Source organism: Heliangelus exortis, chromosome 1, assembly GCF_036169615.1.
Source record: "Heliangelus exortis chromosome 1, bHelExo1.hap1, whole genome shotgun sequence".
Classification (NCBI taxonomy): Eukaryota; Metazoa; Chordata; class Aves; order Apodiformes; family Trochilidae; genus Heliangelus; species Heliangelus exortis.
This window is the reverse complement of record NC_092422.1, coordinates 337,572-358,716: the sequence shown is the minus strand read 5'-3', so window position 1 is coordinate 358,716 and position 21,145 is coordinate 337,572. Positions and strand designations below refer to the sequence as shown.

Below are 21,145 nucleotides of genomic sequence, written 5' to 3'. Positions count from 1 at the left end.
AAGAAACTGGGTTTCCTAAACTGGGTTTAGGAACTGGGTGGTGTCTCTGCAGCGTCTGTTGCATACAGAGGGTGCCTGTCCTGAGCGAGGTGCAGGATTTATCCCTCAAGGCAGCTCACGAGGGCTGGTGAGGAGACTCTCAGCTTTGCAGGGGGGATGGACTCAGGGAGGTTCTCCTCCTCCTCTGCTCTTCCAAGGGGAGACCACCCCTGGAACCCTGGCTCCAGTTTGGGGTCCCCAGTTGAGGAGAGCCAGAGATCTACTGGAGAGAGGCCAAGGGAGAGCTGGGAGGGTGCTGAAGGGACTTGAACATCTCTGCTGGGAAGAAAGAGTGAGAGCCCTGGGGTTGTTGAAGCTGGAAAAGAGAAGGCTGAGGGGGGATCTGCTGAATGTCCATCAATAGCTGAGGGCTGGGGGGCAAGAGGAAGGGGACAATCTCTGTTCGGGGGTGCCCAGGAACAGGACAAGGAAGAATGGGTTGGAGCTGGAAGATGGGAAGTTCCAGCTCCAGATGAGGAGAAACTTCTTGGCTGTGAGGCTGAGGGAGCCCTGGCCCAGGCTGCCCGGAGAGGTTCTGGAGTCTCCTTCTCTGGAGCCTTTCCAACCCCCCTGGATGTGTTCTGTGTGTCCTGCCCTGGGGGATCCTGCTAGGACAGGGGGTTGGGCTGGGGGATCTCCAGAGGTCCCGTCCAACCCTGAACATTCTTTGGTTCTATGATCCTGCCATCTCCCTGCTCCCAGGTGCCATCTCAGTCCAGGACTCCAGCAGCCTGGATTTCGAGGCCAGCCCCCGGCTGCGCCTGGTGGTGCAGGCAGAGACAGCAGCTTCCTTTGGCTTCATGGCCATCAACCTCAACCTGCAAGATGTGAATGACAACCTGCCACGCTTCCAGCTCCAGAACTATGTGGCCTTCATCTGGGAGTCACAGAGCTACGATTCACCAGTCATCCAGGTATCCCTGAGGGCAGGAGCAGGGACAGCGGGGCCCCTGGCCTCATTCTCTGCCCCCCTGAGGGGTGGGGGTCTACACCATGGGCCTGGGCCTACCCATGGAGGGTGGTCCTACCCTTGGAGGCCTGTGGTTTGCAGGGCTCCATGGCTGCACTGCTGAACCCTTCCTGTGGCTTTGCAGGTCCTGGCAGATGATCTGGATCAGGGGGCAAATGGGCAGGTGACTTACGCCATCAACCAGTCCCTGCCCATGACAGGCCTGTACCATATCGATCCTCAGACCGGCACCATCACGACTGCCGCCATCTTGGACAGGGAGATCTGGTCCCAGACCCGGTGAGTGGAGCCAGAACAGACTGTGCCCAAGATAAGAGGGGGACAGAGCTGTGGAGCAGCATCTTCAAGGCTGCAGAGGCTACTTGGTGTCACCCAAAGTTCTCTCGGCCCTGTCTGTAATATGTTTTTGCCAAGAATTAACATGTTAATGTGGGAAACAAATGGTGACGGAGGCCTGACAGTGGTTGTGAGATGAGGCAGTGCTCTGTTCAGCCTGGGCTCTGCAAAGCTGAGGAGATTGTGAGGGGACAGTGGACTCTCCAGTGGCTGCATCCATTCCCTTTCCTGCCTCCCAATCCAGCCCATGTGTGCTCAGTCCCCTCCCAGCACCAGATTTTGCACTCTCTGCCCCAACCCCGTGTGCAAGCTCCAATGGCTACACATGTCAGGTTCATCCCATGCACATACACAGCACCAGGCCACCAAGAGGCTCCATGCCATCCCCAGCACCCTGATGTACTCCAGATGCCTCCCCAAAATGCCCCCCAGATGCCTGCATCTGCTCCCCAGATGCCTGCACCCCAAAACATGCTCTGCCTCACCTCCCCCGTAGCATCCCAGGCTCCCATCCCTGGCACAGTGTTCTGGGTGCCTCCACCACCTCCTTGCAGAAGCTTGCAGCTACACCTGCGTCCCACCTGCCCACACAGGGGACGTTCATGGATCCACTGCCTACCACATGCTCCAGACCCTTGTGTCCACGTTCTCCACTGGCTCATGTGTCCCAGGGGCTGGACACAACTTCCACCCCCCCAAATTCCCACCTCAGACATGTATCCATCCATCTGCTGCTCTGCCCTGATGCACTCTTGATGCAAACACCCACACACATGCACCCCAGATGCTCTGGACCTACCCATTGCCCCAGACACTCCAGATATTGTGCACAGCTCCACCACGGACGCACTCCAGCCCTCTGCACACATCCAGTACCTCCCTCCCGACATGCTCCAGATGCTGCACACGCGTGTGTTACTCTCTCACACATCTGGCCACACATCTGTGAACCCTGTGCTTGCCTGCAGCTTGGTGGTGACAGCCATGGACAGAGGGACTCCGCCTCTGGTGGGCTCTGCCACGCTGACCGTGGTGGTGATGGACATCAATGACAACAGCCCCACCATCCCCTTCCCCTGGGAGGTGCGGGTCCCAGAGAGTAAGTGCAGTTCAGCCCCATGAGGTGACAACTCAAGCTAAAGTGTGAGGGACACCTTGTGGGTGGGGAGGAGCCCCCAGAGAGGCCTCACCATCCCCTTGCTCATGCTGACCCCCTGGCTGAGCACCCCTGAGCTCTCTGGCACTGGGGGTTGTGTGGCCCCAGACCTGCAGCTCTCCCCAGGGAACCAGCTCTATTCCCAACTCATCCCTGTCCCCTGCCTCTACTGAGGAGCTTGGGCTGCACACCCCTGCCCTGCCTGCTCTCTGCCCATGGTCTACGTGCCCTGTCCTACCTCCCAAAGCCTCCCCCTTCCTCCCCTCCAGCATCTCCCCCTTCTCCCCCCTGCTCGGGCTCTAGGCCGAGCTGATTTCCCACCAGGAAAGCCAAGTCTTCTCCAAGAGGAGATGGGGCGGCTTCCTCATGCTTCGCCTCTCCCCAGACACACTGTTGGGCACCCAGATCGCTCAGCTGACCGGCAATGACGTGGACTCAGGCCCTGTGCTCTCCTACACCCTCCTGCTGGAGGGGGACGCGGTGGGCACGTTCAGCGTGCTGCGGTACGGGGGACGCCTGGCCCTGACAGGGCCGCTGGACCACGAGCAGCGCAGCCACTACACCCTCACCCTGCGCGCCTCTGACACCCGGCACGAGACCCAGGCCAACCTCACCGTCCTGGTGGAGGATGTCAATGACAACGCCCCAACTTTCAGCCAGGGATTCTACCAGGTAATGGCGTGACAGGCAGCGTGGGCTGGCCCACACGAGCCCCTCTGCTGCCCCTGCCTGGATCACCTGGACTTAGAATCATAGAGTCATAGCATGACTAGGTTGGAAGGGACCTTAAGGATTATCAAGATAACATAAGATGGACATAGAGCTCCTGGAACATATCCAGAGGAGAGCCACTCAAATGCTCAGAGGGCTGAGCAGCTCCCTGGGAAGCCAGGCTGAGGGATTGGGGGTGTTCAGCCTGGAGAAGAGGAGGCTCCCAGGTGAGCTCAGAGCAGCCTTCCAATATCTGAAGGGGCTACAAGAAAGCTGGGGGAGGGCTTTGGACATGGGGGGGTAGGCAGAGGACAAGGGAAATGGGTTAAAACTTGGAGAGGGGAGATTGAGGTTGGACATGGGGAAGAAATTCTTGAATTTGAGGGTGGGGAGACACTGGAACAGATTGTCCAAGAAATTTGTGGCTGCCCCATCCCTGGCAGTGTCTCAGGGAAGGTTGGATGGGGCTTGGAGCAACCTGGGCTGTGGGAGGTGTCCGTGCCCATGCAGGGGGTTGGAAATAGGTGACCTTTAAGGTCCCTTCCAACCTAAACCATTTTATGATTCTATGAAGGTCCAGCTTAGGAGGCACAAAGACCCCCATGAAGATGGGTCTGAGCCCCTTGGGGCTCCAACCCACACCCTGACACCTCTCATGCTGTGGCAGTGGCTTGGGCAGGAGGTTGGAACCAGGCACATGGCTCTGGGATCAGTGTCCTGCAGGCAGCATGTGATGGAACAGGGGTGACAGTGGGAAGGTCAGAAGTGGTGGGAGATGGGTCGCAACCTGGACAACTGTTCCTGATGACACCTGGCTCCCTGAACAGGTGACAGGAAGAAACCTGGCCCATGCAGCATGCCACACAGGAGCAGAGGTGCAAGAAGGTGCAGAAATGCTTAGATGAAACTGCCTGTTTGTCTGTGCAGTTTGGCACACCAAAACCACCAGAGCTCTTTTGATTTGTGTAAAATACCTTTTGTGGTCAAAATACTAGCTGTCAAAGAGTTAGTTCTCCTGAGGAGCAGAGCTAAGTAGAGAGAAGGATCAGGAGCTGGCTGCTGAAGCTGGCTGGGGGTCACACTAGCAAGGCTGGGTGCCATGCAGGTGAAACAGCCCCAGTCTGCTGCAGAGGTGGGGAAGGCCCTGGTCAGCCATGAACTGCCCTGGACAGCCCCAGACCTTCCGAGAGCTGGCTCCAGGCCAGGGGAACCTGGTGCTGACTGGGGCTGCCTCCCCTTCCAGGTGACGGTGCCGGAGCACACGCCTGCGGGCAGCAGCATTCTCACCGTGAGCGCAACCGACCCGGACTCGGGGAGCAATGGGGACGTCACCTTCCACCTGGCCGTGCCCAGCCCTGACATCGCCATCGACCCCAGCAATGGTGCGTGGGGCTGGCTGATGTCTGGGGCCCCTCTTGTGGGTTGTGGGGACAGTGCTTCAGGGGGAGATGCCCCCATGCTGGCCAGGCCCAGCCCCTCACCACGTCACTGCCTGGGGTGGCCATCAAGCCACCACAGCATCCCAGATGCCTGTTTCTCCAGCCAATAACCCTGACACACTTCCCAGCTCCTGTTGCCTCCATACTGACCTTGGCTTTCTGCCCTCACAGGGACCCTCTTCACCCTCCGTCAGGTGGAATTTGATGCCAGCCAGCCCACCCTGGACCTGGTGGTGGAGGCCCATGACCATGGCTCTCCCAGCCTCTCATCCTGGGCCACAGTTCAGCTTCAGGTGCTGGATGTGAATGACCACAGCCCCAGCTTCCAGCTGCCACGATACAATGCCAGCGTGCCTGAGGACCTGCGTCCAGGAACCACCGTGCTGACAATAGAGGCAGGTGACGCCGACCTCTCCCGGGAGAACGCTGGCTTTGACTACACCATCGTCAGTGGCAACAGCGGCAACGCCTTCCAGGTGGAGAGCCGGGTGGCCTGGGCAGGGGGGCATCTCCGCACACAGGGCGCCTTGGTGCTTGTGGAGCCTTTGGACTTCGAGGCCATCCCTATCTACAACCTGACCGTGGCAGCCTCAGACCGGGGCCTGCCGCAGCGCAGCACCACGGTGCCCGTGCTCATCACGGTGCAGGACGTCAATGACAACCCACCGGTCTTCACCCGAGCCGAGTACCGCACCGCTGTCAGTGAGAGCGCGCCACCCGGCACGGAGCTGCTGCGCCTGCTGGCCCACGATGCTGACTCGGGGCCCCACGGCCACGTTCGCTACACCATCAGCTCGGGTGACCAATACGGGCTCTTCCAGCTTCATGAGAGCACGGGGGCCCTGTGCCTGGCACGGCCCCTGGACCGAGAGGCACAGGTGCTGCACACCCTCGTGGTGCAGGCCACTGATGTGCCGGGCGGGCACTTCACGCTGGTACCTGTGGCTATCGAGGTGAAGGATGTCAACGATAACAAGCCTTACTTCCCAGTGGAAGTGCTGAGTGCCAGCATGCGGGAGAACCTGCCCCCCGGCACGCTGGTCACCACGCTGCGTGCCATTGATGCAGACACTGGCGTCTTCGGGGAGCTGCGGTACACGGTGCTGGAGCAACCAGTGGGGGAACCCGGCGTGGCAGAGGGACGGGACGCCTTTGCCATCAACAGCAGCTCCGGGGAGCTGCGCTCCCGCCTTACCTTTGACTATGAGCGAGCCAAAGCCTTCCAGCTCCTGGTCAGGGCCACTGATGCTGGCAACGCCTCTGCCACAGTGACCGTACGGGTCCTGGTGACGGGGGAGGATGAATACGATCCCATCTTCCTCAGTCCCTCCTTCAACTTCGAGGTCCCTGAGGGCGCCCACAAAGGGCAGAGCATCGGCCGGGTGCTGGCAACCGATGAGGATGAGGGGGCTGATGGTGTCGTGCTGTACTCCCTTGCTAAGCCCTCGCCATACTTTGCCATCAACCAAACCACAGGCACCATCTTCCTGCGCATGGACAGCCAGCCCCAGGCCAGCGCTGGGCGCGCCAAGAGGGAGCCCCGGGAGATGAGCCTGGAGGTGCAGGCACGCAGCCCCCTCCCCGCCTCCCGCTCTGCCTCGGCGCAGGTCACCATCGATGTCACGCACACCTCCTTTGGCCTGGCCCCCGACCTCAACCTGCTGCTGGTGGCTGTGGCTGCCTCGCTGGGCGTCGTGGTGGTGCTGGCTGCCGTGGCCATCGTGCTGGCCCTGGTCCGCTCTCGGCAGCGCCGGGGCGGTGAGAAGCCAGAGGGGGATGGGCGGCTGGGCCGGGCACAGAGTGGATCCCTGCAGAAGCTTGGCCGCGAGGAGCCAGCACTTCCTGGGGGCGAGCACATCTACCACCAGGCTCTGCCGGGGTACGGGGGTGAGACGGCAGGGCCCTACACCCGGGGGGGCTCGCTGGACCCCTCGCACTCCAGCGGCCGAGGTTCTGCTGAAGCCGCTGAGGATGATGAGATCCGGATGATCAACGAGTACCCGCGTGTGGCCAGCATCACGGCCTCCATGCAGGAACACATCTCCGCCCGTGGCCCCGACTCCGGCATCCAGCAAGATGCCGACCAGCTCTCCGACATCTCCTGCGAGCCAGCCGCCCTGGAGAGCACCCAGTGGTTCAAGAGCAAGAAGGGCTCAGGGCTGCTGCTGCCGGGGCCACCCCCACAGCTGTACCGTGAGGATGGGGGAGGCAGCGCCTTCCTTGGCGTGCGCTGTGGCCTCAGCGTCTCCTCCCAGCCTCAGGACTACACCTTCCCAGAGGATGGCAAGCCCTCCGTGGAGGGCTCGCTCACCGCCATCGTGGCCAGTGACGAGGAGCTCCGGGGCAGCTACAACTGGGATTACCTGCTGAACTGGTGCCCCCAGTTCCAGCCGCTGGCCAGTGTCTTTACGGAGATCGCCCGCCTCAAGGATGAGAGCTCCCTGCGCAAGCCCTTCCCAACTAAGCCCAAGGCAGAGCCCAAGCCCCGCATCGACCCCCCACCCCTCATCACCTCTGTGGCCCACCCGGGCGCCAAGTCTGTGCCCCCCAAGCCACCGCCGGGCAGGACCTTCCCACTCCCGTCCACCCTGCGCCGCTCGCCCATCAGCCACGAGGGCTCCATCTCCTCCTCTGCCATGTCGCCCAGCTTCTCCCCCTCGCTCTCCCCGCTGGCTGCCCGCTCCCCCGTCGTCTCGCCCTTCGGCATCTCACAGGGGCCTTCGGCCTCTGCCATCAGTGCCGAGCACTCGCTGGAGCCCCCTGAGGAGGCCGAGCTCAGGATTTAGCCCTGGGCCCCTGGACTCCTCTGCCCCACCCCACAGCCGTGGGGACAGGAGTGGGGCCAAGCCCAAGCCCAGGGCTGCTCCTCATGGGTGCTAATCCTGCTCTCCCAGCACCTTGCCTTGCCAGGGGCATCTGTGGGCTGTAGATCCCCGTGTCCTTCGGGGCTGTGGGCTCCTGTCACTCCCTGTGGTCTGGCAGACTTGGTGCTGGTTTTAACGCCCTATTGGACTTCTGATCTTTGTGCCTGCACTCTGGGGCGAGGGTTCCTTCTACTGCTTGTGGTGTCTCAGGTTGGCACCTGGCAGGATGGTGCTTCACGGTACTCTGTGCTCTGGGAGAGGCTGGACCAGGCCATGCAGACCCCAGACGCTGCCCATCCCCAGCCACTTGCCCACACCACCCTGCAGCCATGCTGAGCCCCCCCCACAGGTCCCCTCCCGCCAGGAGCTCACAGGTCACAGGGGGATGCTCCAGGGCAGGGACATGGTGCTTAGCAGCCATGGACACAGCAGTCTGTGGGGACAGTGAGGGCTGAGCCTGTGACAGGGAGGGGAGACCCATCCCAGGCCAGGCTGGAGGGGGGAGAAGACAGTGCCCACTGCTTGCCTGGTGATGGCTGGTAGGGGGAAAGGGGATCCTCTGGGATTTTTTGAGCCCTTCCCCCTCCCATCACTGCACAGGACCCTGTACTGGTAGGTGCTGGGTGCCCTGCTCAGCACGGGAGCCCGATTCCTGGAGAAGCTGCTCCTGAGGTCCCCAGCAGGGACCCTTGCCCAGGATGGGCAGAGGGGCTGGCAGCAGCCTGGGAGCCATGGTGAGGTGGCTGCTTGGTGACAAGAGGCAGTGTCCTCCTCCTGCTCCATCTGCCCAGGCCGGGGAGCAGGTGGCAGGGGGTGACCCAGACAGACACATGGCCTGGAGCCACATCGCAGCAGCCAGCATGTTACCTTAGAGCCACAGTGCCATACGGTGCCATGTGCTCACCACGACACTTGGGGCCACCGAGGTGGCCTCCAGGATGGGGGTGGATGCCAGAACCCCCAGCCCTCCCTGAGGGGCTGCTCTGCACCATTGCTCCATGCGGTGGGCAGGGTATGGAGCCGTGTGCCAATGGGGCTGGTCCCCATCCTGCTCAGCGCTTGCCCGAGGTGCAGGCAGAGGTGACAGTCCCAAGGGACAGCCACAGCCACCGTGGGTGCTCATGGTTGCTGCGACCCTCACAGGGACAAGGGTGCAGAGTGAGGGCAGGTGGAGTGCCCCAGGTGCACAGCCTGGGTGTGAGTGTGTTGGTGGTGCCAGGGAGGACAACCCAGCATCCCAGGAGGGATCTGGAGGAATTTCCTTCCTCTGCCACACTTTCCCAAAGCATGTCAGCCCCACGGCTGCACCCCCAGCCCTCTACCACAGCAGCCAAAATCCCACCACTTCCAAACACTTCCAAACACTTCCCCATTTCCCACCAAGAGCCACCGCTGGCTGCACCACCCACTCCACCACCTCCTCAGACCCAAGCCCCCTGCTGTGCCACAGGTCCCACCCTGCACCTGACAGGGGGTCCCCCAGGAACCCTCCTGGGCAGTGACATGGGATGGTGGCACTGAGGGGCCGTGGGGCCATGCCTGGGACCCATGGGGGACCCAGGGTGGCTCTGGGAGAGGGGTCCTGGGTGGCTGGGTAGAGGGACAGCCAGGACAGGCACCCCAGCCTTGGGGTGGGCACCCCTCAGCCTGCTCTGCTGGACAGCTCGCCAGGGGCACGCTGAGGGTCCTGCTCCCCCCTGCATGTTTGGGGCAGGGGCACACGGAGGGGTCACCCCCCTGCACACCACATATAGAAGGGTCAGACACATGGCAGCCCACTCCAGCCTAGGGGGGCACACACAGCCACGGGCTGCTGAGCCCAGCAAGGAGCCAAGCCTCCAGTTATTTATTTTTTACACATTGTACTACAATCCCTGTTTTCTACTTTTGTTTGTACCTTTTTGTATCGTCGTCTCGCTGAGCTGCATGTATTGGGCGCTGCTCACCGGCCCGCACATGGGGCCATTCCAGCACAGCCTGGACCCAAGTGCCAACTTCTCAAAGAAAAAAATGCCTTAATAAACCACACTTGTTTGTACGGAGACACATCAGGGGCAGCTCCTGGGTGGGAGAGCAGGAGTGGGGGTGTGGGGCTGTGCCTGGCCCTGGGGACATCATGGAACAGACAGCGTTGGGTGGGGGGGGAGCTTGGAGATCATCCAGTGGGAGCGATGGGCAAAGCTGCTACCAAAGAGCTGCATGAACTCAGCCAGATCAGCCTGGTGGAAATACTGCTCCAGGAACTGGTGGGACAAGGAGAGGACAAGCTTTTTCTTATTTTCTTATTTTCTCTTGCAAAAACACAAGGTTTTTTCCCCCCGATTCAGAAAGCCCAGCATGGGTCTGTGGAACACCAGCCCCCCAGATGTTCCACCAGCCCCTCAGGAGTCCCCACAACCATCCCAGGGCCACCGAGTGCTGGAGAAGGTGTGGGTCACCCTCTGCATTACCTGTGCACAGGCCTGGCTGTTGTTGGCCACCACCCCAACGTCCCCAGCTGTCATGTTGTACCTCTTCCTCAGGATGGAGGGTGTCACCCCCAGGTGGAATGCCACCCCACGGGGAGGCTGCCCCGACCCCGCGTCCTTTGTGTCCCCAGTGCTGCTGGACCCCCTCCTCTCGGGGGGGAAGCGGTGCAGGCCACTCACTGGGGGGACAACCAGCAGAACAAGAGCTGGGGGACGGTGTCATCGCCCCTCTGCACCCCCCTCCTGCCCCAGGGGATGGGCCTGCAGGGAACACAGACGTGTGTGTCCCCTTCCTTCCTGCTCCCCACAGGTCCCCCCAGGCCCTATGACCCCCCACGGGGGTTTCTCCAGCTCAGAGGCAGCAGCAGGTCGAGGGACGGGTGGCACTTGTCACTGAGCACCAGCCCTGACAAACGCCCTGGGAGAAGTATGTCCACATCACGCATCACAGGTGGGAAGGTGACCTTTAAAGGTCACCATGGCCAACCCCTGCCCTGGGCAGGGACACCTGCAACCAGATCAGGTTGCTCAGAACCCTGTCCAACCTGATTTTCAACACCTCCATGGATCCCAGGCTGGTTTGGCTGGGAAGGGACCTCAAAATTCATCCAGTGCCACCCCTGCCATGGGGCAGGGACACCTCCCACAGCCCAGGGGGCTCCAACCCCATCCAACCTCAACTCCAACATTCCCACCACCCACAGCTTCTCCAGGAAACCTCTCCCAGGCTCTCCCCACCCTCACTTCTCCCTCCCAGCTCCTCTCCAGCTCCCCTCTTCCACTTTGAAACCATCTCTCCTTGGCACCTCCCTCCAGGCCCTTGCCCAAAGTCCCTCCCCAGCTTTCCTGGAGCCCCTTCAGGCACTGGGAGCTGCTCCAAGGGCTCCCCACAACCTTCTCCTTCTCCAGCCTGAACTTCCCTAACACATTCTGCCAGAACAGAGACCTGGATGCTCTGATGTCCCCTCCCTGCTGCAGACCAGATGGCCAGACTGGCAGCATAACCTTGAGGAGTAATTGGCTCTGTCAGGGCCACCTTAATCTGCACTGGCCAGACAGATCCAGATCATCTGCAAATCTCATCCCACTTAGCATCCTGCCCAAAGCAGCTGTGACAGCCTGGAGGGGGGGTGGTGCTGACAGCTGTAGGGCAGTGTGCTCTGCCCTCAACCCAGAGCACCTCCAGAACCAGCCCCAGGGACACCTCCAGCCCCAGCCCCAGAGCCCCTGGAAGCAGAGCAGGAAGGAGGTCACTGGGGTTGTCATAGCCCGGACCTGCCCTAGGAGGGAACCAACCACCTCTCGGGTGACACCTCGTGCTGGCGTGGATCCAAGAGGAACCCTCAAGACCCACCAACAGCTGCGGTTCCGGATGTCCACAGCGTGGGATGGGGGCATCCCGGGCCGGGCAGGTGCTTTGCCCGTTGTCCGTCCCGCCCTGGCTTGGACCCGGCCCCAGAGGCAGGAAAGGAAGCGGGAGCTGCTGGAAACATGGGGAGAGGTCCTGCAGCTTTCCCTGGAGCGGGTTCCATCCTCCTGGAACGGGAACCTCCAGCCCGAAACCAGGTCCTGCTGTTCTTCAGCCCCTTCCTTGCCCAGGACCCCCACAGGACCACCACCCCTACAGGGACTCCAACCCGGGACCCCCCTCCCAGGGCCCCCAGCCCAGGCCAGCAGCCGCTGCACCTCGGTACCGGCTACAGCGGTACTGAGGAGCCGGGAGAGGGACGGGGACGATCTGGACGAGGCAGCGTGGACAGAACCGAACCGAACCGGACCGGATCGGATCGGATCGGATCGGATCGGACCGGCAGGCGTCCGGTGCCGTAACCGGGAAGCCTCTACGGATCCCCGGCAAGCGGTTCTCCCCGCTGGGACCGGGACCGGAGCCAACGAGTTGCCGTGAGGATGGGTGCCGGTGCTCCTGCTGCCGGTGCTCCCGGTGCCGGATCGAGGGGGCGGACCCAGGAGTCAGTGACGGGAGGCGGGTGTCAGGCCCCGCCCATCACGTGACCGTCTGCCCCGGTCGTCTCACGTGACTGGGACTCGCACTCCCCCTCACGTGACCCGGGCCCTGCGGCGGGATGGCGAGGGGGTACCGGGGGCACCGGGGGGTCAGGGGGTACCGGGGGTGCAGGGGGGTCAGGGGGTACCGGGGGTGCAGGGGGCACCGGGGGGTCGGGCCGAGAGAGTCGGCCCCGGGGTGACAGGGGTGGGCGGGGGTCTCCGTCCCGGGGGTACTGGGAACCGGGCGGGTGTAAGGCGAGCACCATAGCCCGGTGTAACGGGGGACCGGGGGGGTCAGGCGGAGGGGGGAGAGGGGGTCCCGGGGTAATGGGGAGGACAAGGGGGGGGGTCAGGCCGAGATACCTGGCTTGGGGTGATGGGGAGGAGCGGGGGTCCCCGGCCCGGGTTAACAGGGACTCCCCGTGCCGTTAACAGGGACTGAGAGGGGGAAGGGGTCATTCGGGGGTCCTCATCCAGGGAGTACCGGGAACGGGGCGGGGACCTCAGGCCGGTGTAACGGGAACCCCCCCGAGAGGGGTCAGTCGGGGGTCCCCGGCCGCGGGGGTGGTGGGGCCAGAGGAGTGACGCGGGGATCCCGGGGTGGGGGTGAGGGTGCTCGGGGGACCCCCCGGGGGTCCCGCGGTGCCCTGACGGCCGCTGCAGGTGCCGGGGGGTCCCCGCCGCGCTGCTGCTCTGCGCGGCCGCCTGGAGCTGCGCCGCGGGCCATGCCCCGGAGCCGGACCAGCTGTTCCGGTGGGTACCGGGGGTTCGGTGGGACCGGGGAGGCACCGGTGCCCACCCACCCGCCACCACTCACAGCCCTCCCCACCCCCCCGCAGCGTGCCCCCCGGCTGGACCCACAGCGGCCGTGTGGACCCCCGGCACGGGGTGCAGTTGACCTTCGCCCTGCGGCAGCGCGGCGCCCAACGCCTCGCACAAATCGTCGACGCCGTCTCGGACCCCCGCTCGCCACGATACGGTACCGACCGCCCCACCCAGCCCACCCGGGACCCCCCGGGCCCGCCCAGGGGGCTCTGACCCTCTCCCCCCGCAGGGCAGTACCTGTCCCTGGAGCAGGTGAGGGACCTGGTGCAGCCATCCCCCACCACTCTGCTGACGGTGCTGAAGTGGCTGCAGGGGCACGGGGTGGAGAGCTGCCAGAGTGTCACCACCAGGGACTTCGTGGAGTGCCACATGCCGGCCAGGTGAGACACGGGTGGGGACAGGAGGGTGACACCAGGAGGACCCTGCCCCTCTGACACCCCCTTCCCCAGGGGATGCAGCCATATTTCTGTTGTTTATTTCCATGGAATCAAGAGAATGATAGAATTTTGTGTTCATCTCCCCTGGTCAGTGAACACCATGGATGTAGGTGGCTTATTCTGGCAGATCCATGGAGGTTCTCCTCCTCCTCTGTTCTGCCCTGGGGAGACCACCCCTGGAATCCTGGCTCCAGTTTGGGGCTCCCCAGTTGAGGAGAGCCAGAGATCTACTGGAGAGAGGCCAAGGGAGAGCTGGGAGGGTGCTGAAGGGACTTGAACATCTCTGCTGGGAAGAAAGAGTGAGAGGCCTGGGGCTGTTGAGGCTGGAGAAGAGAAGGCTGAGAGGGGATCTGCTGAATGTCCATCAATAGCTGAGGGCTGGGGGCCAAGAGGAAGGGGACAGTCTCTGTTCAGGGGTGCCCAGGAACAGGACAAGGAAGAATGGGGTGGAGCTGGAAGATGGGAAGTTCCAGCTCCAGATGAGGAGAAACTTCTTGGCTGTGAGGTGAGGGAGCCCTGGCCCAGGCTGCCCAGAGAGGTTCTGGAGTCTCCTTCTCTGGAGCCTTTCCAACCCCCCTGGATGTGTTCTGTGTGTCCTGCCCTGGGGGATCCTGCTAGGACAGGGGGGTTGGGCTGGGGGATCCCCAGAGATCCCTTCCAACCTCTGACTTCATGGGACTGCTGTCCAGCAGTGCCCAGACTGAGGCAGTCTCAGAGCCTTCAGCACCTGTGATTACAAAAGCAATAATAAGGGGAAAGATGAGGGGGAGGGACCCTTATGATGGTTCCTGCTGGAGCAGGGTGGGAATGGTGTGGGAGGCAGGGTGCTGATGAGATCCTCACCCTGGGGCTGTCCTTGTCCCACAGCACAGCTGAGCGTCTCCTGCCCGGGGCCGAGTTCCACCGCTATGTGAAGGGTCAGCAGAGCACCGTGCGCTCCCCACGCCCCTACGCTGTCCCTGATGAGCTGGCACAGCACCTCGACTTTGGTATGTCCCCAGGGATGGTATGGCTGGGCCTCCAGACACCCTTCTGGCTGCCCCAGGGACCCCTGGGGAAATTTGTGTGTAGGATGTTTCCCTGAGGAGAAGGACTGGGGTTTTTGGGTGAGGAGAACCTCAAAGCCAACGCTGTCCTGGACTACATCTCCAGGGAGGGCATTGTCCCCTCTGGGAAGACCCCCCTGGGGTAAAGCTGTGTCCAGCCCTGGGGTCCCCAGCAGCAGGAGGACACGGAGCTGTTAGAGCCAGTCCAGAGGAGGTGATGGAGCTGCTGGGAGGGCTGGAGCAGCTCTGGAGCCAGGGGGAGAGAGTTGGGGGTGTTCAGGCTGGAGAAGGAGAAGGTTGTGGGGAGCCCTTGGAGCAGCTCCCAGTGCCTGAAGGGGCTCCAGGAAAGCTGGGGAGGGACTTTGGGCAAGGGCCTGGAGGGAGGTGCCAAGGAGAGATGGTTTCAAAGTGGAAGAGGGGAGCTGGAGAGGAGCTGGGAGGGAGAAGTGAGGGTGGGGAGAGCCTGGGAGAGGTTTCCTGGAGAAGCTGTGGGTGGTGGGAATGTTGGAGTTGAGGTTGGATGGGGTTGGAGCCCCCTGGGCTGTGGGAGGTGTCCCTGCCCCATGGCAGGGGTGGCACTGGATGAATTTTGAGGTCCCTTCCCAGCCAAACCAGCCTGGGATCCATGGAGGTGTTGAAAATCAGGTTGGACAGGGTTCTGAGCAACCTGATCTGGTTGCAGGTGTCCCTGCCCAGGGCAGGGGTTGGCCATGGTGACCTTTAAAGGTCACCTTCCCACCTGTGATGCGTGATGTGGACATACTTCTCCCAGGGCGTTTGTCAGGGCTGGTGCTCAGTGACAAGTGCCACCCGTCCCTCGACCTGCTGCTGCCTCTGAGCTGGAGAAACCCCCGTGGGGGGTCATAGGGCCTGGGGGGACCTGTGGGGAGCAGGAAGGAAGGGGACACACACGTCTGTGTTCCCTGCAGGCCCATCCCCTGGGGCAGGAGGGGGGTGCAGAGGGGCGATGACACCGTCCCCCAGCTCTTGTTCTGCTGGTTGTCCCCCCAGTGAGTGGCCTGCACCGCTTCCCCCCCGAGAGGAGGGGGTCCAGCAGCACTGGGGACACAAAGGACGCGGGGTCGGGGCAGCCTCCCCGTGGGGTGGCATTCCACCTGGGGGTGACACCCTCCATCCTGAGGAAGAGGTACAACATGACAGCTGGGGACGTTGGGGTGGTGGCCAACAACAGCCAGGCCTGTGCACAGGTAATGCAGAGGGTGACCCACACCTTCTCCAGCACTCGGTGGCCCTGGGATGGTTGTGGGGACTCCTGAGGGGCTGGTGGAACATCTGGGGGGCTGGTGTTCCACAGACCCATGCTGGGCTTTCTGAATCGGGGGGAAAAAACCTTGTGTTTTTGCAAGAGAAAATAAGAAAATAAGAAAAAGCTTGTCCTCTCCTTGTCCCACCAGTTCCTGGAGCAGTATTTCCACCAGGCTGATCTGGCTGAGTTCATGCAGCTCTTTGGTAGCAGCTTTGCCCATCGCTCCCAAGTTGACCGAGTAGTTGGGCACCAGGGCAGGGGCAAGGCTGGGCTGGAGGCCAGCCTGGATGTGGAGTACATCATGAGCACGGGTGCCAACATCTCCACCTGGGTCTTCAGCAACTCAGGTACTTGTCCCAAGGTGGGAGGTCTGGAGCAGCTCTGCTCTGGAGACAGGTTGGGGAACCCTCCGCTTCCCTGGGGAGATGATTCCAACCTCCAGCTCTTCACAGAGTGAAAAATTGTCTTCTGGGGTCCAATCAGAACCTTCCCAGGAGTTGCCTGCACCCTTCACCTCTTGTCTTTTCCATGTGACTCCTTGTAAAGAAGGAGTCTCCATCTCAGGAGCCACCCTTCAAGTCCTGGACCGTGGCAAAGTGCTCTCCCCTGAGCCTGCTCTCTTCCCACTCCTCCTGACTTTCCCCTGTACATCTCGAAGGCTTCCCAATCCCCTGACCACCTTAGTCTCCCTCCCCTGTCCCCTCTCCAGATGCTGACCCTGTCCCTGTCTGTCCCTGCAGGGCGACACGAGAGCCAGGAGCCCTTCCTGGCCTGGCTGCTGCTGCTCAGCAACATGTCCTCCCTGCCCTGGGTGCACACAGTCAGCTACGGGGACGACGAGGACAGCCTCTCCCTGGCCTACATGGAGAGGGTCAACCTGGAGTTCATGAAGGCTGCTGCACGGGGCCTCACCATCCTCTTTGCCTCAGGTGTGTGGGGACATCCTGGGGACAAGACCTCTGGGGAATCTCCTGGTGGGGACATGCGGAGCTGGAATCCCAACCCCAAGAGGAGCCCTTCCCCAGCTTACCTTTGGTGGGTGAGGGGCAGCCCTGGGGAGAAGGACCAGGTTGGGTTGGAGCCCCCTGGGCTGGGGGAGGGGTCCCTGGTGGCACTGGATGAGCTTTGAGGTCCCTCCAGCCCAAACCTCCTGTGGTTCTGTGACCCCATTGGCAGGTGACGATGGTGCAGGGTGCAGGAGGGTCCCTGGTGGGAACCACACGTTCCGGCCCAGCTTTCCAGCCTCCAGGTAGATTTTGGGGTGTTGGGGATGACCCTGGGTCACCATGGGCTGCTCAGAGCTGGGGCATTCTGTGCACCCCAGCCCATGTCCTTCAGCTGGTCCTGAGCCCAGGGTCAGCCCCAGAGGATGCCCACCCGCCGTGTCCCCCTGTCCCCCCAGCCCCTATGTCACCACAGTGGGTGGCACGTCCTTCAAGAACCCCTTCCTGGTGACAGCTGAGGTGACCGACTACATCAGTGGCGGGGGCTTCAGCAACGTCTTCCCCATGCCGCAGTACCAGGTGAGGGGACACCAGGGGACAGACGGGTGCGGTGCGGGGGCGGTGCCCTCAGGGTCCACGCTGACCCCGTGCTGTCCCCAGGCTGCTGCCGTGGGGCGGTTCCTGCGCTCGGCCCCCAAGCTGCCCCCCGGCTCCTACTTCAACCGCAGCGGCCGCGCATACCCCGACATGGCCGCCCTCTCCGACAACTACTGGGTGGTGACCAACCGTGTCCCCCTGCCCTGGGTGTCCGGGACCTCGGTGAGGGGACGGGGACAGCGGCGGAGGGGGACGGACGTGGGTCTGGGGGCAGCCAGGGGATGGGGACATGGGTGAGGGGGTAGGGGCAGCTGGGGAGGGACGAGAGCTGGGTCTGGGGGACAACGGTGGGGGGACAGCCGAGGTGTTGGGGACATGGGGGTTGGACTAGATGATCTTTCGAGGTCTCTTCCAACCCCTAGGATTCTATGACATCAGTGGGGGGACGGTTGGTGATGTCAGTTTCAGGGGACAGCCCTGGGTCTGGGGGACATCACTGGGGAGACAGACGGGTGTGGGGGGCATTGGTGAGGGGACAGCCCGGGGGGTTGGGGACCTCGAGGGGGTGCTGGGGGGTGGGTGCTGACTGGGCGGTGTCCCCAGGCCTCCACGCCGGTGGTGGGGGGTATGGTGGCTCTGATCAATGACCGGCGGCTGGGGAGGGGGCTGCCGCCCCTCGGCTTCCTCAACCCTGCGCTCTACCGCCTGGCGGGGGGCGGCCACAGCGACGCCATCTACGACGTGAGACGGGGAGGGTGCTGGGGGGGTGTCAGGGGTCTTCTCCTGGGTGCCCCGGAGCGGCTGGGAGGGTCTCCTGCTCCCATGGTCGAGGCAGGGGCAGGATGGGGGGTTTGGGGAGGGGTCTCCACAGCCTTCCCATGGGGGGGGAGGTGACCCCTCGTGCTCCCGAGGGGTGTTTTGGGGGATCCCTGACCCTGGGGGGGGGGGCGGTTGTTCCCACATGGGGTGCTGTGAAGCGGGGGGTGTCCCAGAAGCGGGGTTGTCCCAGTGTCCTCCTCGGGGACACGTTCCGGGGGGTTCCTGTCCTGGGAGGGGGGGGCGTCCCCGTGTTCTCCCACAGGGCACATTCCCGGGGGTCCCTGTCCCACGGAGGGATATGGGGGGGGTCCCGCTCCCCGGCGGGCCGTTGCGGGGGGGTTGTCCGTGTGTGTCGGGGGTGAGGGGGTGTCCTGAGGGGGTCCCGCTGTCCCCAGGTGACGCACGGCTGCCACCTCTCCTGCCTGGATGGAACCGTGCAGGGCCAAGGCTTCTGCGCGGGCCCCGCCTGGGACCCTGTCACCGGATGGGGCACCCCCAACTTCCCGGGGCTGCTGCGGGCGCTGCTGGCGCCATGAACCCCGGGACCGAGACCACCGAGACCCCCAGCACCGGGACCGGGACCGAGACCCTCGGCACCGGGACCCATCGGAGGCACATGGGGCGGGGCCAATAAACTCCTGGCCACGCCCCTTTCTGCCTCCCACTCTTCCGCGCTGCACCGCTGGGGGGCGCACGATAAGCGCGGCCAATGGGGTGGGGCGGGAGGTGGGACTATGGGGAAGCGCGGCCAATGGGGCGGTGGCCGGCGGAGCGGCGCGGCCAATGGGAATGCGCGGTGTGCTCGGGCCTGGGCCAAGGGTTGTGTGGCCAGTGGGAGGGCGTATGATGCGAAGGGGCGGGAAAGAGGGGCGGGGCTAAGGGACTCGCAGCCAATGGGAGGGCGCGAGGTGCGTGTTGGGTGGGGCCTAGGGAGACACAGCCCGTGGGGGCGCGCGATGCTTAGGGGCGCGGGGCGGGGCTAAGGCGGGCGCAGCCAATGGGAGGAGGCGCTGTGCGCAGGCGCCGGGCGGCAGCGGCGGGATGAGCGGCAGCGGCGAGGCCGATCCCGCACCCGCGGCCCCCGCCGGGCCCGGCCCCGCGCCCCCTCCCGCCCCGGCAGCCCCCGCCCCCGACACCAACAAACCCAGCCCGGCCCCCGCCGGCAGCGGCCTCCCCGGGGCGGCCCCGGGAGCGGTGGGAGGGGCGGCGCGGGGGAGCGAGGGTGGCGCGGCCGGCGGGAGGGGGCCCGGTGAGCGCCGGTGGGGGGGGGGATTGTCCGGGACGCTGGGAGCTGAGGGGGCTCTAGGCCGGGGCGGTGGGTGCTGGGGGTCCCGGGTGGGGGGGGGGAGGCATAGTTACGGGCACTTGGGGGCGGGGACCCTCGCTGGGGGTCTGGACGGAGCACGGGGGGGACGGGACCCAGCTCGGGGGGTTCCGTCGGGGGGCAGCGCACCCGCGGTTCGGGCACTGTCCCGGGGGGGGTCTGGGGGGTGCTGCCGCCCGCTGAGCCCTCCCCGTTCCCGCAGTGCCGGTGTCAGCAGCCGTGGCCGCCGCTCCCCTCGCCCCGGAGGGGGCGATGTCCAACGGTGTCTACGTGCCCGCCAGCGCGGCCAACGGGGAGGTGAAGCCGGTGGTGTCCACCACGCCGCTGGTGGATTTCCTGATGCAGCTGGAGGATTACACCCCCACGGTACGGGGCGGGGGGGCAGCGGCTGCTGCGGGCCGGGGAGGGGGCTGACACCTTCCCCCACCCCCCCGCAGGCGGGGTCCCCACCACGTGTCCGTCCCGCAGATCCCGGACGCTGTCACCGGGTATTACCTCAACAGAGCCGGGTTCGAGGCTTCGGACCCCCGCATGTGAGTCGCCTCGGGCACCACCCCCCTGGGGTCTGGGGGTCCGCAGCCCCCCGCCCCGGGGGTGCTTGGGGCTCTCTCTGATGTTTCCTCCCCGCGGGGCAGAATCCGTTTGATCTCCTTGGCTGCCCAGAAATTCATCTCCGACATCGCCAACGATGCTCTGCAGCACTGCAAGATGAAGGGCACGGCCTCGGGCAGCTCCCGCAGCAAGAGCAAGGTGGGAGGGGGTCCTGAAGCCCCCGGGAGGGCAGCAGGGTGACGGTGGGAAGGCAAGGAGGAGACATGGGGGCACCTGCCCTGGTGTCCCCCCGTCTCTGCCAGTCACCCAAACACAGGGGGTTGGAAGAAAAATCGTGGTGTTCAGGGGAAAAAATGGCTTTCTGGGGGGGCCAAGGGCTTTGTGGGGATGAGAGGTTTGGTCTTGGTGGCCTTGAGCAAGAGTGGGTGTCCATCTGTCTGTCCTTCAGCACTGGGTTGTGCTCCCAGTGCTGACCTGAGTGGGTGACCTAGGGAAAAATCCTGAACCTGGGGGGAGGAGGGGGATCCTGGGAGGTTTTGGGGAAGTTCCAGGAGAATTTGGGAAGTCCTGGGAGTTTTGGCAGGTTTTCGGGGGATTCAGAGATGTTTTGGGCGGAATACTGGGAGATTCTGGGGAGTCCTGAGAGGTTTCTGGCTGAATCCTGGGAGGTTTTAGAGATGGATCCAGGCAGATTTTGGGGAGTCTTGTCAGATTTTTGGGGATCCTGGCAGATTTTTTGTGATTGTGGGAGTTTTTGTGATCCTGGGATATTTGGGGGGGGAATCACAGGAGTTTTTTGGGAGTTTTGGCAGGTTTAGGGGGTGGAATCCTGGGAGGTTTCTGGGAGTCCTGGGAAGTTTTTGAGGGTCCTGGAAGATTTTGGGGAACCCTGGCAGGTTTCTGGGGATTCTATGAGGTTTTTTTAAGATCTTGGAAGCTTTTTTGTAATCCTTGGAGGTTTGGGGGAGTCCTGGGAAGTTTTGGGGAATTCTGGCAGGCTTTGTGGAGTTCTGGGAGGTCTTCGGGCAAATCCTGAGGCATTTTGGGAATACTGGGAGGTTTTTGGGGAATCTGTCAGCTGATGTCCCCTCAGGACAAGAAGTACACCCTTACCATGGAGGACCTGACTCCAGCACTGGCAGAGTATGGAATCAATGTGAAGAAACCTCACTATTTCACATGAACTTCCAGGGGTTCGCACTGGGGACTTTTGATTTTTGGTGTAATTTCTGTGCCATTAAACACCTGGGTAGGTTTTTTTTTTCCTTTTCTGGTGGAAAAAAGTGTGAATCCCACCCTGCAACTTCTCCTGGGGGCCTTTGCCCCCCTACTGTGCCCAGCTGG

General features: G+C 63.2%; 3 protein-coding genes across 4 annotated transcripts in view; all 3 read left to right on the top strand.

The window, feature by feature from the left end:
- Positions 1 to 9,557, top strand: part of DCHS1 (dachsous cadherin-related 1) — a 55,320-nt gene extending 45,763 nt beyond the window's left edge. For both annotated transcript variants that reach the window (XM_071754955.1, XM_071754867.1), the window contains exons 16-21: positions 742 to 953; positions 1,134 to 1,288; positions 2,314 to 2,444; positions 2,887 to 3,173; positions 4,456 to 4,594; positions 4,823 to 9,557. In XM_071754955.1, coding sequence (XP_071611056.1) covers positions 742 to 953; positions 1,134 to 1,288; positions 2,314 to 2,444; positions 2,887 to 3,173; positions 4,456 to 4,594; positions 4,823 to 7,437 — 3,539 coding nt within the window. In that variant the 3' untranslated portion in view covers positions 7,438 to 9,557. The remainder of the gene's footprint in view (positions 1 to 741; positions 954 to 1,133; positions 1,289 to 2,313; positions 2,445 to 2,886; positions 3,174 to 4,455; positions 4,595 to 4,822) is intronic.
- Positions 9,558 to 11,953: 2,396 nt separating this feature from the next.
- TPP1 (tripeptidyl peptidase 1) lies at positions 11,954 to 18,574 on the top strand. The gene is made up of 13 exons (XM_071754729.1): positions 11,954 to 12,078; positions 12,654 to 12,743; positions 12,830 to 12,969; positions 13,045 to 13,195; positions 14,120 to 14,241; positions 15,310 to 15,506; positions 15,714 to 15,912; positions 16,306 to 16,494; positions 16,742 to 16,814; positions 16,968 to 17,088; positions 17,170 to 17,328; positions 17,710 to 17,847; positions 18,321 to 18,574. The coding sequence occupies exons 1-13, from the start codon at positions 12,068 to 12,070 to the stop codon at positions 18,459 to 18,461; spliced, it is 1,731 nt and encodes a 576-aa protein (XP_071610830.1). The 5' UTR covers positions 11,954 to 12,067; the 3' UTR covers positions 18,462 to 18,574.
- Positions 18,575 to 18,936: 362 nt separating this feature from the next.
- On the top strand, positions 18,937 to 21,069 carry TAF10 (TATA-box binding protein associated factor 10). Its single transcript, XM_071754536.1, has 5 exons — positions 18,937 to 19,174; positions 19,452 to 19,615; positions 19,718 to 19,782; positions 19,885 to 19,999; positions 20,895 to 21,069. The coding sequence occupies exons 1-5, from the start codon at positions 18,967 to 18,969 to the stop codon at positions 20,982 to 20,984; spliced, it is 642 nt and encodes a 213-aa protein (XP_071610637.1). The 5' UTR covers positions 18,937 to 18,966; the 3' UTR covers positions 20,985 to 21,069.
- The last annotated feature ends 76 nt before the right edge of the window (positions 21,070 to 21,145 follow it).